Source organism: Folsomia candida, unplaced genomic scaffold (genome assembly GCF_002217175.1).
Source record: "Folsomia candida strain VU population unplaced genomic scaffold, ASM221717v1 Fcan01_Sc032, whole genome shotgun sequence".
NCBI lineage: Eukaryota > Metazoa > Arthropoda > Collembola > Entomobryomorpha > Isotomidae > Folsomia > Folsomia candida.
Genome location: NW_019091224.1, coordinates 769,448 through 787,166, shown reverse-complemented (window position 1 = coordinate 787,166; position 17,719 = coordinate 769,448). Strand labels below are relative to the sequence as shown.

Genomic DNA, 17,719 nt, shown 5'->3' with positions numbered 1-17,719 from the left:
GGCCAAAAGTCATAAAATGAATGAAAAAAACGAAATATGATAGAGAATATGGATACGTCCCAAAACCAGAACCAGGGTGTTTAGGTTATATAAATATGACAAATATGAGAAAATATGCTTTGACCTACGTGACCTACTGAGCGTAAACAATCTCAAGGAAAGATTGAGGACTGTAGGTTAATAAACGGAAAAAGTCATATCTCATTCATAGCCGACGTATGGTTATTAGTTATGGGCAAGGTCGGCCACGAAGCCTTTAAATACAAATGATAACTTACGCTTGTCTGGCATTTTTACACATATATACTGTTAAGCATAACACGCTGGTGCCTAACTAAATGAGTACGTACGGTCGCAATCTTTGTCATGCTTACCAGATGTACCTACATACATATATAGCTTAACAAATATCTGCAAATTTGTCCTCTCTCCAAAGCTGTAAAGCTCTCCTCCAGCTGTGATCAGTGCAGTCGTGACGGTGTAAACTTTAACAAAGATTGGTAATTGGTTTATAGGTAATACACACAAAAGTTAAGACACAATTGAATACAGAATATTGTATTTTTACAGTATCTTTATTTGTTTTAGAGTCTTGAGACTTAAAATAAATTAATTTACATTGCTTTGGTAACATCCACCACATTAAAATCACTTTTCTGGCAGGATAATTAAATTTATTTATTTAAACTTGTGTAAAATTTTAGGGTCAGCTGACGCAAGTTAAACAATTTTATTTTGACGCATTAATATACACTCACTATTGTTTTCTTATCAATTTTATTTTCCGTGTGCTGAAAACTGATGTCTGACTTACGTATAAATCTTGACACAAGTTTATAGTTGGCCAGAAAAAAATATTTTAGAAGTTAATAAAATGTACAGAGCTACACGAAAATCACGCAAATCGACGTCTTGACCTACGACAACGATCAAAAGACCATTACAGTATCGACTACGCCAAAGTTCAAAAGTAGAGCGCGTGACGGTACGTGTTGTTTCACCCCATGTTTATGTCCGGGTTTTAAACGGTTTTTTTGAAAAGTACTCAATTGATCAGAAACTACACCACAGAGAGCCGACGTGCAAGACCATATCACACCTAAACACTTATGATATGTCACGTAAATCGATAAATACATTCGCATAAATTAACCAAGCCTAAAGTTTTTTGCTCGACAATTTCTCAAACCTTTTTGAGTAAAATTTACTCGATATGGAAATTACCTAATTTCTTAAGAGCGTCTGACACTGGCGCAACTAGGGGTAGGTGTGGGAGGTCCCACATATCGGCCCCGCCACTGTACAGCCCATTAGCTTCAAATGCTAGTGTGCAAATATTATTGGATTTTGGCAAAAACGGCCCTTCAAATTACCCAACATACCGGCCCCGAATCCATAATCCTGCTAGTGGCGTTTGATATTTTCGGACAACTTTTGTTGTAATTCTTGAGTACAATAAATCATTCTTGGTAATCATAGTGCTTTAATTTTGTAATATACAGGATTTCCCTCAACTTACGTCCAATGTCGATTCTCAACTTCAACGAGGACGAAGTATTTCAAAGCCTGCAGTGGACAAATATGTGGGGAGTTCCAGGGATAAGTGAATTCCTAATTCTAAATTCAAAAACCCAGGCCCAGCACAACCTCATAGTAGTTGATAAACGCCTCTCCGGTAACCCTATTGTTACAAACCGTCTCAAAAAATTCGAACTGTTCGCCATGCTGGACCATCCTTGCCTTTATAAAATTCAAATTATCCACCGCACCTTTTCCCGTGACGAAATTCTGAGCCTGGATACTCTAAAGATTTCCCCGGTAGACAGGCCCGAGACAGGTTTGCATCAAATGGGCCGGAGAGCTTAAAAACAATTTTTACTATCAGATTTCACCGGGGAACAGAAAAAATGGGTTAAGGTGGGAAAAATATAGTTTGAAGGCGCTTTGACAAATTTGACAAATGGCAAAAATTAATATATATTCATACTATGCTATTTATGGTGCCCGTAACACCTATGCAATGAACGTACTTCTGTCAGTTTGTTTTCTATCTCTGCGCCATACCTCTCAACTGAAATTGAAAATGTACGAGGGCTGCGAATCCGATCCAATTGAATGTGCTTGATAATATGTACGTGCAGTTACCCGATCCCATCCGATCCGGCAATGTTACATTTATCCGGATGCACAGCCTACACGCAGGTGCACTTGTATGGAAAACCACCCTTAGCTTTCGTTTTCTATCTAGTGCTTCATATACAGGCCGAGTGTCAGGAGGGTAGAGATTCCTTTAAATGTTGGTGTTAAAGCTGTGCAAATCTATCAGTTGATTACAAATCGGAAATTGTAAAATATAATGTACGAAACTGTTGTTATGTATGCCGGTGATCGGAGTAACGTTGGGTTCCCGAACATATAGTATAAGTAGTGTTTATTGATACATATATGGCATGCAGCCCTGATCCACATTTGGATCGCGAACATACCGTAAATACTCTATTTATAGCCGGGACTAAAATCTAAAACTGAGCCTCACAGACCCGGCTAAAATTAGAGACCGGTTATAATTAGAGACCCGGCTAAAATATGTTTCCGCTATAATTTGATACATTACAAGATCAGGCATAACTCAAGTTAACACAATTTAAGGTTTGTGTTGTTTAATAAGATATGCCATTAGGACAGCGTTCACCGAAAATTAAAATTAAATCATCCCCTCTCAACAAGATTTAGTAGTTTTTTTTAAATTTTCGGTCACCGTGGTACACATTCTTATTAACTCACTCTTTGATTAACCAAATATGCGACATTTTCGAAGATGCTGCTAATACAAACAGCGGACAAGACATGCCATAATTAGAGACCCGGCTACAATTAGGAACCCGGCTATAATTAGAGACCCGGCTAAAATTTTAGAATCCTGGGCTCCAGACGCAGCAATAAATAGAGACCGGCTATAAATAGAATAGGGCTATAAATAGAGTATTTACAGTAGTTAGATTTCTGAAATCTGAAATTCATTTTCGAGAAAGTTAACTTTCTTCATAACGAAATAAATACGGGGCCATAATTCTTCCCACTTGGATATTTGTAAAAACTTTTTTCCTCTACATATTTCCCGCCTATTTTATATTATCGAGAAAATAATTGTTTTAAACCTTGACTATAGGTGACCGTATTTCCCCAACTTATGGACGAATCAACAGTGGATACAATTTGCTTAAAATTGGAACATCCCCACCGTCTTACTGCTATAGCGTGGGTATTTTCTAACCACTATCGAAGAGATTCCCCAACATTTCACCAGCAACAGGTCGTCATCTTGCAAAATTTTATTGAAGTCATGAAATATTTACACTCGAAAAATATATGCGTCGGGAATTTACTGGGCAGTACGTTCTTCTGCGGGGAAAGTGACACAACATTAAATTCCCCGCTGATTAAGGTTAACTTACCAAATGGATTGGCTCCCGTAGGCGAGGCTACATTCAGTATATAGAGATATAGAGGGCTTGGCATCTGTATTTATGGAAGTGTTAATCTGGGGGAACCCATTAGTTAGAAATATCGAAGAATTATCAATACTGGAGAATATCGTATCTGTCGACCAAATCCAAGTGGATGTGATAAATCGGGATAACAAATGATGAGTTTCCTAAGAGACCCGGCAGCAACGGGATGGCTGGATAAGATACAATTTACTGGCTATCTTGGGTCAGGGGCGTTTGGTTTGGTTTTGTCGGCAGTACATGGACAGGATGACAAGGTAGAGCCACTATCAGCTATAATATTGCAAAAAATCCGGTGTAAGTTATTTTGCCCTGGGGTGTGAATTTCTTGAGTTACTAGGGTATGATAACTTTTTCGAGGTGTTGTGGTTTTGCTGTGTTTCGGTATCATATCGAAGCAAACCCCGATGAGGTTTTCAATTTTGATAAAGACACTAAATGCTGCGAAGCATTTAATGTAAGTGCAGGAACTCTTATTTCGCATATGTAGTACAAGCTTGAGAAACAGCCAATACCCCGAATACCCGCTGAAACCCCGAAAATAAACTAAAACACTGTAGCGCATGGGCTTCCAATAGAGCAACTCTGGTGTTCTCCTTACACTGATTTTGATAACTTTCCACCTTTGAGTATGATTTTGTAATTATTTCATTTATACTGACATGTTCCTTTCTGACATTACAATCTAGTCCGCAGAAGCTCCGACTAGCCCAGACGAAGTTTATTACACCGCTGTCAAAATCGTTGCGGGACGAGAACCAAATTCAATGGATTACGATGACGACACTAATGGCAATACAGAAACGCCGTATGCAACAAACACAAATTATACGACTTCCGAACCAACCCAACTGTCCAAAGTGAGGTGGGAATTTCAAAACATGAAAGCTACTCAACATCCAAACCTGACCAAACTGTATCAACTCAAAGAAATCAATTTTACGCTCAAACAAATCCAATCCTTACCCAGGGTTCTCGACGCTGATTATACCAAGTTTAAGTGGATGCTGGAGAAAATGGCGAAACTGAATGAAACCGTTTACTGCATTGAGATGGAATTATGCGGCCCCAACCTACGAACTTGGTTAGACAAGGTATCCCCTATAAGTTCTGAAGAATTCGACAATATTAGATTGGCCATTATTCGTGACATAATCGAAGGTATGAGATACCTCCACGGCAAGAATATTCTTCATCGAGACTTCAAACCTGCCAATATATTTTTTGCTTCACACGAGAATATGTTTCCCGTAAAAATCGGCGATTTTGGGTTATCTCAGACATCTTCCTCTGCCATATTTGTGACCGATATTGAAAACAACGACGATCGGCTGATCGCTAACTCCAGCTACCACACCGCCAACGTTGGCACCTACTTGTATCAAGCGCCAGAAATGAAAAATCAAACCATGCCTCGAACCAGGTATGGGAAACAAGCCGATATTTTCAGCCTCGGACTAGTTTTACTGGAAATTGTGCAACTCTATAAGACAAGGCAGGACCGGGTGGAAGCATTTACTTCAATCGTGGGCAGAAAGGACTTCACAGTAATTTCCGATGCTGATAACTTGGTCATAACTACCAACGTAAAACAATTAATTATCCACATGACTGCGAAAGATCCTAACTCTAGACTTGCCTCAATGTTTAACGTCTCGTTGTCGGACCGGAAGTACGTACTAGAACGTCACAGCAACTGCAAAATCATTTGACCCTCCCTGGAACAATAATACTATCCGAGGGAATTTACAACGGACCTTTTCTGGTTGATATAGACTGCATCCATATTAAGGGCACATCCTCAACAAGTACTATTCTACAAATTTACGATCTTTCCATCGGTGACCCTGTCATAACCATGACCGGGAACAACTGTTCCATTTCCAACGTTACCATTCTTGTTGGTCCTAACAACCAAGGCCTTTTAGTGGCCGGAGCTAACAACGAGGTGCATAATATCACAGTTTCCAGCATCAGGTCATGTCTTGGTTTACCAAGACTTTTACCGTCTAGAAGGTAATGGTGTGTTTCTTCAAGGTGCCCGCACAAACCTGTCCGATTGTACTCTTTCAAATGTCAAATGCGGTATTCAAATCCGCCACAAGGGTTACAGTAACTTAAATCGCGTCAATCTTACCATGTGCGCCACCGGAATAGAAGTCGCGCATGGCGGGAATACCATTTCAAACATTTACATCAAAGATTGCAGCAAAGGAATCGAATTGGATCGTAGCGACATTAATGTTCTTGAGGACATTATCTGCGTTTTAGGCGATCAAATTCCTAAAACTATTGGATCCCACGGGATCTACGTAAGACACGGAGAGCGAAACGTATTGAGAAGAATTTTCTGCAAGAATTATAGAAGTGGGGACGACTATGGGATTTACACGCAACACACGCAACGCTTGGAAATATCGAACAGTAGATTGACTAGCCGTATTTATTTGGGTGGCAATCATAATCAGATGCAAGACGTGGATGTTGCCGATCAATCAATCGAGGTTGATGGCGAACAAATACGGTTAATCAAATGTGCAGCAAAATTATTTAAAAGTTTTGTAGACGAGAAACAATTTGTATGTGAACAGTGTGACTTTGGTGACATTCAAATGCAAAAAAGATGAAAATTCGAGATGGCGATGTAGGGCCAGGGAATTAAAAATAGATCAGCATTACATTTCCAAATGAGTAATAAATTATATTAATAATATAAACGAATTCACGTAAATAGTTTCATCTCATAATAAGCAATCCTATCAAACTTTCATAATAAGTATATATATCTTACTGTATATATAGAGGGTTTACTTATTCATATAATGGTAGGCCTTAATATCCACAGGCAGCACAACTTATATATACTTATATATTAAAAATAATATATTCTGTTATTGTAGAAAATCTAAATTATACCTAAATTGAATTTACTGAATTTATTTAAACTGAGACAAAGTTAGTGTTTAAAATATGTGTCAAACTTACCAAACAAAAATGCACACAATAAAATTGGCAAAATATCAAAATTTACCTAACAGTCAACCAAAATGTGAGTGGTGTACTTAATTACTACTAGAATCTGCCGGGTGACTAACCCAGTCAAACTAAACGAGTACATTTATCGTCATACTTATATATGTACAATCCTACCGCATGTTGTGGTAAATTGTGCCAGTGTAGTTGAAATTTACTAGAACTGAATTTGAGCTTAGATAAATCCTTTCTTAATTCATTAACCTAAGAATAGATTTATCTCAGCTCAAATTCATTTCTAGTAAATTTCAACTGCACTTGTTTGTTCACCTATAAATTAAGCTCATATTACAACAAATCTCACTAATTTTGATGCAGAAATGAAGGAGATGGTGACAATTGAAAGTATACATGTGTGCTTATGGGACGGACGAGTCCAACTTGAATAGGGGTGCTAGGAATGTCATCCAATTCGACCATAAAGCAATATTTTTTACAAGGAATGGTCGTGAGCGAGACCCAGAAGATGCGCCTAGTTTTAGTAGATTCTAAGTGACATATTTGTAATGATGGATTTTATTATTTTGAGTTAACATAAAAATAATAATTTTACGAGAATAGATATTCCCCCGCTTGCAAATAATTTGCTAGTTATATTTACAACAATTATTTAATTAAACTCGAAACTCACGAGGATAACGCAAAGTCAAACCAATCTTGAACATTATTACAACATTTTCAACAATCAATTGATCGATGGCATGTGATATCGGTCCGACTAATTGCATTTCCATTTCCATTCGCAACCATTCTTGTAAAAAGTTGTGCAATATGCATTGTAAACTAATCAGTATTGATTGTACATGCTAATTGTGCCACTTTACTCTTTATCTTATCTATCAACAAAATCAGTTGACTTCGTAACACACGTATGTAATAAGTTACCAGGACTACAAGGATTTTGTCCTGCTTCATTGAATTGCTACTCGTCGAAGAATGTTGTCCAAGCATTATTTCTCGTTACTGCTCGTCTCCTTTTTAAGTGTAGGGAGATGCCAGGATGACGATGGAATTTATAAAGTAGGAGTAGGTATTGGGGACATAACTGGGCCACCTGCCGGAACTCCACTGGTACTAAATCCCACACATTATTAAAAAATATAAAAATTACTGAAAATCATTCTTCATTCCCAGAATGGATTCATCGGTTGGCTTCAAGCCGCCGGGATATACACTCGGCAGTACGCCCGAGCTTTTGCCGTTGAGTCCGTCACCTCTGGTAATGTGGTGGTCTACATCACCTGTGATATGGGAATGATCGACCATTCGCTCGTCGAACAAGTTGTTCTCAAGCTACAGAGAAAATATGGAGAAAAAATTAGTGTGAAGAATATCATGGTTTCCGCAACTCATACACATTCTGGCGTCTCGGGATTCATGACGTATTATGCCTTTCTGTTGATTGAGTCGAAGGGATTCAATCCTGTTTCTTATTGGTAAGCAAAGCTGTTCAAAAAATATTTATTTATTCAATCTTCATTCATTCAAAATCTGGAAGCTATTATTCATTCATTATTCATTCATTTAAAATTTGGAAAATATTATTCATTCATTATTAAGTAGCGTCAGCTACTTATTGTGATCGTTTTGTCCGTCCGTCCGTCTGTCCGTCCGTCCGTAAGCAGGATATCTCGAGAACGCCTGAACGAAATCAAACGCGGTTTTCGCCATTGTGCTTCTAATTTTTAGTTCTCGGTCGAGTTCGATACCCAGGTCAACCGGACCACCCCCGACAGCGCCAGGGGGTGTGGTCGAAAATCAAATTTAACCTTAATTTTCATATGGGGTGTCATTTTAAAGGAAATTTCGACACGAATTCAACGACGCCAATATTTTTGACTTTTGACGTCGTGGTCGGGGTCCTGGGGTCAAAAAACACTTAATTTTCATGGGGAGTCATTTTGTAGGAAACTTAGGAAAGGAAGGAAACTTAAGAAAGAAAAGGAAATTTAGGAAAGGAAACTGACCACGCTGACGCTACTTTTTTATATTCGTTTGGAGAGTTTATTCACTGATTCATTCATTTCATTGATTTTATTCATTCATTTATTCATTTATTCATTCATTTTATTCAATTTCGTATTATTAAATGGATTTCTCAATACACACCATGCATTAAGCATTGGGGGAATATCAATAATGAATAAAATTATTCACTCATTCTTCACTCACATGAACTAAACGAATGCATTGTAAGGGAGAGCACTGAGAAGAAGATGTAACCCTCGTGGGGTTAAAAGTAGAGCGTAACTGAGAGCGCGTTACGTCGTGTCGAGTGTCCGAGAGGAGAAGTGCCACTTACATATAGAGACAGAGCGAGCGGTCGGAACGCTGTTTCTGCGTGAGAGTGGATAAACAAGACTTAAGTGGGACTTGGCTCACTGTTTATTAGTTATGGCAATGCATTATATTATGCCTTGTGTTAGGAATGGATGAGTGGTGTTGAGGCAGGCTGAGACTGGGAAGAGAGAGCTGGGCTCAAAGCGTTAAATGGATAACTATGTGCAGAGTAGTAAATATTAGACCACCACTTATTGTGGGCGGATTTGCTTCAGTTTGTTAACCTCCTTGACATTTTAGGTTATGCATGCATTATGAATGCATTAATTGTTCTTAGTTAAATACGACATGATTTGATCATAAATAAATTAGTTGCTGAATGTACTCATGGAGCAGTTGATCTGAGCATTTAATTCAACAGTTATACGAGGTATACTCGTGTTATATAAGAGTTATGTGGTGGACTGGAGTCGAAGTAGGAATGTGGTGGTGGCGGTGGATAGTGACTACTAGGGCATCCCGCAAGACGGGATAAGACGGGACATATACGTCTTGTTACCATCGACGGGACGAAACTTCAAGACAAGACGAGACGGCAACCCGTCCCGTCTTGTCTTGCGTCCCGTCTTGCCCGTCCCGTGAAAGACGGGACAACACGGGACATACATGTTTTAAATAGGTACAATTTGCTGTCAAAATTTATGCTCCTTTCAAGAAGCATGATACAAATTGTTTTCACAGACTAAAAAATAATTTCTACCAAGCTTCGGTTGTTAAAAATCAGATTGTCCAGTGCACTGTCCAGTGCAAGAAAAAGTGGAAAAGTACCCTCTTTACTACAACTATCTAAAACATGAGTGATGAAAACCAACTAATTTCGTTTTTGACCGATCCAAAACTGTCATTTGATATTTTCAAAATTTTATTTCATGGTCACATTCCTTCTACATCAGGTTCACAGGAAATAAGGTTCTGATCTGTACGATTCAATTTGAACAGTGATAAATTTCGTTTACTAGAATTAGTGTTCCCAAATGTAGTACGTACTGGCAATAATCTTGGATATGTTATAAAACATGTGGGAAAATGATTCCATGCACTAAATTTCAATAGAATTTGCATTTTATCAGGATTAAAATTTTGCTGAAGTTATATTCGATTCAAAATATATTACATTTGTCCCTATTTGAATGCAATTTTGATATTTGGGACGAAAATATAATATTTTCGATGGTCGCAAGACGTCCCGTCTTGCCGGGATAAGACCTGGCTTGTCCCGTCCCGTGCCCCGTCTTGCTTTTCAAAACGCGGGACGTAAATTTCCGTCTTGTCCCGTCTTGTTATCCCGTCTTGCCGGGACAAGACAAGACTGTCCCGTCTTGTGGGAATCCCTAGTAAGTACATAACTACATAGAGGTAATCGCCAATCTCTGGCTGGTTAGTTAGAGAGTAATTGCATACATACATGTGCAGGAAGAGGACTCGTCGCGAGTCAAGAACACTGTGTTTTGAGTGAGAGCTCGGACGCTCTTTATATAGTGGGCTGCGGGTATCGCACCCGCATTAAGTTAGTTGGCCTTCACGGCCAAGACCGTCTCTGACCTTATCTAGACTGGTTAATTAAATTAATTAAGTCGACGCGATGGAATCCGCGTTGTGTAGGCTTTCGGCTCTACAGCATATCTATTACTCATTCATTCAACTAATTATTATCAACACTTTAATTCAAACTAATAACTGTACCTTCATCGGCCCGAAGCGGCCTCTATAGGGATTGAATGAATCTTATCTTATTATTCATTCATTCAAAAAGTTTGAAGAAATTATTCATTCATTCAAAAAGTTTGAAGAAATTATTTATTGATTATTCATTGGTTTGATGAATAATAAATTAACAATTCATTCATTTTGTATTGAATGAATGTGAACAGGTGTGCTGGTAAGTAGAGAGCTATTGTCGGATAGGTAATATGATAGGTAATCAGATAACGAGACCTATCTCATCTGATATTGGAGACCCTGGAGTACAGTTTATGCTCACAAGGGACACTATACAAGTGAGCGGACCATGCAGTGTACCCACTATGATTTTTAGAATATACTAGGTCCCAAGATGAAGGATCCATTCGCATTTCCTTGTAAAACTCACATTTGGCGCCATGGCGTGGCGCCACATTACCAAATTTTAAATATTTTTAATTTTAAAACCGCCGTAACTTTTGAAATCGTATAGGGATTTTCAAAATATTTAGCCAAGAATATGACAGCGAATCGAACTTTCCAACTGTATGAAAGTCTTCAAAAAATTAATTGTTGCATTTTTTCGAAAATTTTTAAGGCCGGAGATTCGTCTCCAAAATCGTATAAATATTTCGAAACAAATAATTTTTTAATATTCTCTTTTTTCTTAAGATCTTTACCTTTGTGATCATTTTAAACACAAAATTTTGAAAATCCCACGGAAATTGCAAAAGTTATGGAGGTTCGAAATTGGTCGAACACTCACTAGGGGTACTTTTCAAGTGATAGTCGTATCCAGGGTACCCACTATGTAATTTAGATTTGACTAGAACACTAGATGAAGGATTCATTCACATTTTCGTGTAAGTCTCATTTTGGCGCCGTGGCGTGGCGCCAAATTTAAAACCTACAGTGCAGACTTGATATAGCCCGAGTCAGGGAGAGCGTCCGCTTAGTGTTTGTCACAATTGACCGGACTTTTGTCACACCCTCTCTGGTTGCAGTTTGCTCACTTTTAACGTCGAAGTATCGCGGTGCTGAATTTCAGCTTTTTACGACAATTTCTAGAAATCGGTATGGGTCACCGCATAGGGTCCCTCCACGTAAAATTTTTAAAACTTTGCTTCATGTTCTTCCATTATTGCCCATTAGCAACTCCAATGACAAATTTCAGCTCGATATGATGATTTTGAAAAATCGGTATGGGTAACCCCATTGGGACCCTCCAGACGAAAATTTTTCCAATTTGAACTCATATTCTTCCATCAGGACCCATTACCAACCTCTGTACCAAATTTCAGCTTTCTAGCACTATTTTGAGATTTTGGTGCATAATACCCCATCCACTCATATGACCCCCACCGGTCAACCACTTGACCGATTTTACCCATCTTCGAACTTAACTCTTCATTTGACCCATACTACATGTGTGCAAAATTTCAAGTCGATAGGATGAGTTTAGCGACAGTTATCGCAAGACAGACGGACGTGACGGGTACATAAGCCCTGACTCGGGCTAAAAATCTCCGTTTTCGACCAATTTTGAACCTCGATAACTTTTGCAATTTCCGTGGGATTTTCAAAATTTTGGGCTTAAAATGATCACAAAGGTCAAAATTTTAAGAAATGAATAAAAAACGAAATATTTTTATTTTTGAGATATTTTAAACAAAGTTTCGCCAAATCCCAGTCTCTAAGAAAATCGCAAAATTTTGAAAAAATTTGAAACAATCAAAATTTTGAAAAACTTCATGGTATACGCAAGTCGAACTCTTTTTCATGATTTTTGGAAATTTTTGCGAAAATCGGCCGCCCAGGATTTCAAAAATTATGGCGGTTTTGAAAATGAAAACATTCAAATTTGGCGAATGTGGCGACATAGTGGGTACCCTGGACACGGCTATCACTTGAAAAGTACCCCTAGTCAGATTTTTAAGTTTTGCGCCACGCCATGGCGCCAAATATGAGTTTTACACGGAGATACGGATGGATCCTTCATCTAGGGTCGCAGTAGATTCTACAAAACATAGTGGGTACTAGAGGTGAGTCGAGACTAGGATTTCCAAAGCCCGGCTCGCCCAAGCCCGACTCAAAAGCCCTACCCAAAAACCCGACCATATTCAAAGCCCAACTCGAAAGCCCAGGCCCGCCCAAGTTCAGATCTTAAAAGCCCAAGCCCGCCCAAGGCCAATGGGCTTTTAGTTGAGAAAGCCAGCCCAGGCCCTAGCCCAACGGGCTTTTAACCCAGGCCCGTCGTTTTCTTGTTGTGGCGTGAAGACTTGCAAGTAATACATTTAATACAATTAATAAATCCTAGGGTGGCTAAATAATAATGAAACGAATGCAATGATAATCACATAGAGCAAAACCTTTAATCAACATGTTTCAAACAGTAGTATTAACTATTTTCACTTTAAATGTACGCAAAACAGTTTATGCCAATAAGTACATAAGGCGTAACTCCGAGATTAGCACTCGCCTAACAAGTTCAAGTAGATTGTGATCGTCTTCCTCACGACACAGATTTCTTAAATTCCTGCTCTCACAGCGATAAACAATAGTTTATTCTAAAAATGGTGGGCTGGAATAACTTTATAAGTGAAAATCCTAATAGAGAACAATAATGAATTGTGAGGTATGATTTCTACTAGTGCACGCTTTGTAATAAATTTGAGGACTGTCTCACATCAGGAAAGGGATATGAGTGGGGCTTTTTTCGGGCCCGACGTAAAGCCCGACTCAAAAGTAAAGCCTGCCCAAGCCCGGCCCGAGTAAAAAGCCCAACTCAAAACCTCGACCCACCCAGGCCTGACTCAAATTTCCAACTCAAAAGCTTGGCCCGCCCAAAGCCCGTTGGTCCTGGGCGGTCTCGAGCAAGCTCGAAAAAAGCCCAGGCTCGGCTCTCCTCTAGTGGGTACCCTGGACGCTACACCCAATCCAATAGTGTCCCTTGTCAGATATAAAACAATCTGAATCAAGCGATAGATATAAATTCTCTAAATTTTTGATTTAGTTTTCATCTTTAATGCTATAATAGGAATTCTATTGATGGTATCTATGAGGCGGTTGATAACGCCCTAACTTCCGCCCAACTTGGAAGGATATACTACACCAGTGGAGTGCTGGAAAGGGTGAATGAAAATAGGCGGAGGGAGGGGGCCTACTTGAGAAACCCGCAGTGGGAACGGGATCTCTATAACACGACCGTAGATGTGGTTATGGACCTTTTCAAATTTGAGACTTTGGATTCAACCCCTCTCGGAGCGTTTAATTGGTTTGCTGTCCATCCTGGCGATTTCAATGAAGGAGGCGACAATCCTCTTGGTAGATAAATTTAACTATTACATTTCCATAACATTTTCATTAGTGTGAACATCACCGCTTTTTAGTGTCTTCTGACCACAAAGGATATGCGTCTCTATTGTTCGACTACAAGATGAATCCTGGAAAACGACCGGGACAAGGTGATTTTGTATCTGGGTTTGGGTCTGCAAATCTTGGAGGAGTTTATACGTCATGGGAAGAAGCCGATGTTCCCCCACGGCCACAACCCGAAGATCCAGATGTTACTCCCAGACTGCTACGGTATATTAAACGCAACATTAAATTTCCTTAATTTAGCTATATTTTGATATATTTATCTTATGTCAGAATGAAATACGCCGGGCAAAGACAATTTGACCATGCCTGGGCTTTATTTGAAAATGTTGAGAACCACAATTTGGTAACCGGTCCGATCGGGTATTCCCATCATTTTGTTGATGTTCATGTTGAGAATGTTCCGCACTTTAATGAAAGCTCTGGGGAAGTTGAGAATGTCTCGCTGTGCAAGGCTGCCATGGGGGTTGCATATTTCAGAGAATTCGATCCTGAGGGGGAACTGTGGGAAATTATTCGTGACCTGATCAAAGTTCCTTCAGAAGAAATGACCGAATGTCAATTGTAAGTGGAATTTCGGTACAATAATTCTAAAACGAGCAATGTACTCATTTGTTGGATTTTAAAAACACCATGCGTCGGACTAATTCTAAAACAACCTAAGTGACATCGCTTCTTAATTCGAAAACAACCTAAGTGACTTAACTTCTTAATTCGAAAACAACCTAAGTGACTTAGCTTCTTAATTCGAAAACAACCTAAGTGACTTAGCTTCTTAATTCGAAAACAACCTAAGTGACATCGCTTCTTAATTCGAAAACAACCTAAGTGACTTAGCTTCTTAATTCTAAAACAACCTAAGTGACATCGCTTCTTAATTCGAAAACAACCTAAGTGACTTAGCTTCTTAATCCGAAAACAACCTAAGTGACTTCGTTTCTTAATTCGAAAACAACCTAAGTGACATCGCTTCTTAATTCGAAAACAACCTAAGTGACTTAGCTTCTTAATTCGAAAACAACCTAAGTGAGTTAGCTTCTTAATTCGAAAACAACCTAAGTGACATCGCTTCTTAATTCGAAAACAACCTAAGTGACTTAGCTTCTTAATTCGAAAACAACCTAAGTGACATCGCTTCTTAATTCGAAAACAACCTAAGTGACTTAGCTTCTTAATCCGAAAACAACCTAAGTGACTTCGTTTCTTAATTCGAAAACAACCTAAGTGACAATAAAAACTATAGCTTTTACTGTCACTTAGGTTGTTTTCGAATTAAGAAGCGAAGTCACTTAGGTTATTTTCGAATTAAGAAGCGATGTCACTTAGGTTGTTTTAGAATTAGTCCGACGCATGGTGAACACGAATAATGTGTAACTTAATTTAACTTTTCAAAAACTTTCCCAATAAGCAACTTTGCACTTTTTCGAACCAGTGATGCTATTTTAAGCTTTCTTAATTCTCTTCCTACAAGGCCTAAAGGAATCATGATCGCTGCCGGCGAAATGGACGAACCATGGGCATGGGCACCGAGAATCTTTGCCGTTCAATATTTTCAAATTGGCACGATTTCCCTGCTCGGGTTACCCGGTGAGTTTACAACTATGGCGGGCCGAAGGGTACAACGAGCTCTGAAAAACGTCACAGAATCCACCGTTATTCTTGCTGGACTTTGCAATAACTACATAAACTATGTCACCACGCCGGAAGAATATGATTATCAAGCATTTGAAGGTGGCGCCACCATTTTCGGAAAGAACACCGTGCCTTTAGTGACGTATTGGATGACTGAAATGGCCAAGGCTGTTAAAGAGGTTAATAGGCCATGCAAATTTTATACCATGAATACTATTTAAAGGCTTAGTTTTAAAAATTGCTAAATTCTGACATATTTATATTACTTGCACTTCGGTCTTTTCAGCCAAAGGGAGAATTCACTCTGTCTAAAATTAACGATTTTTGTTATAATGCTACTTACGCAGAATGACCCTGACAGAATTCCAAGTGGACCATCTCCTCCGTCTTTTCTGGATTTAATGAGAACCGAAGTAGTCCCCGCACCTGACCCTCTCCCACCTCTTAAATTTGGTTCCGTTATTCGTGATGCCGAACCGGAGTATGACAGTGCCACAGACATAGAAATCTCTGTCGTATTTATTGCGGGATCACCACGCAATTCGGGCTTAAGGAAGGGGACATTCTTCATAGTTGAGAAGAAAATTGAAATAACTGGGCGCTGGGGTGTTTGGAGGACTGATGCTGATGTGGATACTTTGTAAGAATCTGCTTAATCTTGAAAAACACACAACGCGAGTACTTTCTGGTATTTTTCATATTGAGAAACTTTTTCTATAAGAAAAACATGCCTCTACGTCAATACTTTAAATAAGAAATTTCGTTTTTTTTTGATAATGTAAAATACTTAAGTTAATTATTTTTGCAGGTTCCATTGGAGGGGACCTGAGATCCGAGAAGTAGAAGTACGGTGGTTCCTCAGCCCCGACATGGAACCCGGAACATATAGGATTCGGCATTTTGGATACTATAAGTTAACAGTGGAAGGAAATATGCATAACTATGAGGGAAAATCGAGGGAATTTTTAGTGAAATAATTAATTGCACGCATATTGTTAGCAACTGCGTTCGAAATTAAACTCGGTTTATGTATATGACACAAATTGTGTTGTATATTTAATTAATCAAATGAATAAATTAATGCACACCAAGTTATTTCGATTGGGAATGTTATGAAATTTTGGTCTATCAAAAAACGTAAATGTATAACGAATAAAAAATAATATTTGCAAAAGTTTAAGCATTAATGTTAAAGCAAATCACGATCATGTGCATCACACTTAGAAAAGGTAAACCTTCGTTTCTTACTGGGAATGCAGATACGGGGTACATGAGAGTTGGTCCTATCCAATCCGGAAGAAATTGAAACTCCATTCTGCACGTTAAAATAATGCGAGAGAGCATAAATTTGACATAGAACTATGGGAAATATTGTCTAATTTGGAAATCCAAAAACCGATGGTAATTATCTTGAAATCTAAAAAAATTTGGTCAACAAGAGCAGAGGAACTTGCGAAGCTGCGACTGCCATGAAAAAGTGAATAATGGTCGTGATCGGAAGTTAACACACTGCCACTTCAAAAATAAAGGAAATCAAAATTCAACTATTTATGGCATTATTTATGGGTGTGAAGCGAATGGGCTTGCATAACACAAAAATTTTAAACGTCGCCGTACTCGTGTAGCCACATCCCAAAGTCATCATGAAAGTGGGAACATATAAAAATACAACCTAGTCATATCGGAGCAAAGTGTGGCCCAGCCACTTCATATTTCGAAAACAATCATACACAGAATTAAAGCTGACAAGTTGAGCATTAAGTCGTTTAAAGCTCGAGTTTTTTCAAAGTACACAAAATATAAGAAATATCGTCGAAAACCAATTGGCGCGAGCTCGCTCAAAAAAAGCAGAATATCATCAGAATTTCTCGTCGTAGGTGACGAGCCATGCTTTCCGGCTGATTCAGACGACCTACCGAGAGGAAATTTGGCAAATTTTCGACCCTTTGGTGAGTATCCCGAAATCTGTGGTCAAAACGGCTACAATGAACTTTGATTGATTTTGTCGAGAAAAAGAATAATGCCCAACACGTCCGGGAGGCTAGACCAATTTGAAAGACTTTTTAATTTGTGCAATGCAGAATATCATAATGCAACAGATAACGCAAAAAATGTGAATTCATTTCGTCGGACCTTGTCAAACATCT

The 17,719-nt window shown here is 38.7% G+C and overlaps 2 protein-coding genes across 3 annotated transcripts; both read left to right on the top strand.

Moving 5' to 3' along the window:
• The first annotated feature begins 441 nt into the window (after nt 1-441).
• On the top strand, nt 442-6,543 carry LOC110860410 (eukaryotic translation initiation factor 2-alpha kinase 3-like). 2 transcript variants are annotated; one of them, XM_022109442.2, is made up of 4 exons: nt 442-515; nt 1,503-1,917; nt 3,170-3,766; nt 4,199-6,543. In XM_022109442.2, the coding sequence occupies exons 3-4, from the start codon at nt 3,644-3,646 to the stop codon at nt 5,219-5,221; spliced, it is 1,146 nt and encodes a 381-aa protein (XP_021965134.1). In that variant the 5' UTR covers nt 442-515; nt 1,503-1,917; nt 3,170-3,643; the 3' UTR covers nt 5,222-6,543. The 2 variants fall into 2 exon arrangements, with proteins under 2 accessions (XP_021965134.1, XP_035716304.1); XM_035860411.1 differs by having other exon boundaries at nt 1,503-3,766.
• An 888-nt stretch (nt 6,544-7,431) lies between these two features.
• On the top strand, nt 7,432-16,746 carry LOC110860409 (neutral ceramidase). The gene is made up of 8 exons (XM_035860397.1): nt 7,432-7,613; nt 7,677-7,978; nt 13,600-13,886; nt 13,952-14,147; nt 14,214-14,504; nt 15,412-15,751; nt 15,920-16,212; nt 16,381-16,746. The coding sequence occupies exons 1-8, from the start codon at nt 7,479-7,481 to the stop codon at nt 16,547-16,549; spliced, it is 2,013 nt and encodes a 670-aa protein (XP_035716290.1). The 5' UTR covers nt 7,432-7,478; the 3' UTR covers nt 16,550-16,746.
• Nucleotides 16,747-17,719: the final 973 nt, after the last annotated feature.

What these genes read in the sequence shown, in the direction of transcription:
- LOC110860410 (XM_022109442.2), top strand. Translation starts at nt 3,644, where the DNA reads ATGATGAGTTTCCTAAGAGACCCGGCAGCAACGGGATGGCTGGATAAG. An exon ending in TACATGGACAGGATGACAAG is followed by an intron (nt 3,767 to 4,198) that starts GTAGAGCCACTA and finishes ATTACAATCTAG; the next exon opens with TCCGCAGAAGCTCCGACTAG.
- LOC110860409 (XM_035860397.1), top strand. Translation starts at nt 7,479, where the DNA reads ATGTTGTCCAAGCATTATTTCTCGTTACTGCTCGTCTCCTTTTTAAGT. An exon ending in CACCTGCCGGAACTCCACTG is followed by an intron (nt 7,614 to 7,676) that starts GTACTAAATCCC and finishes CTTCATTCCCAG; the next exon opens with AATGGATTCATCGGTTGGCT. An exon ending in AGGAGGCGACAATCCTCTTG is followed by an intron (nt 13,887 to 13,951) that starts GTAGATAAATTT and finishes ACCGCTTTTTAG; the next exon opens with TGTCTTCTGACCACAAAGGA.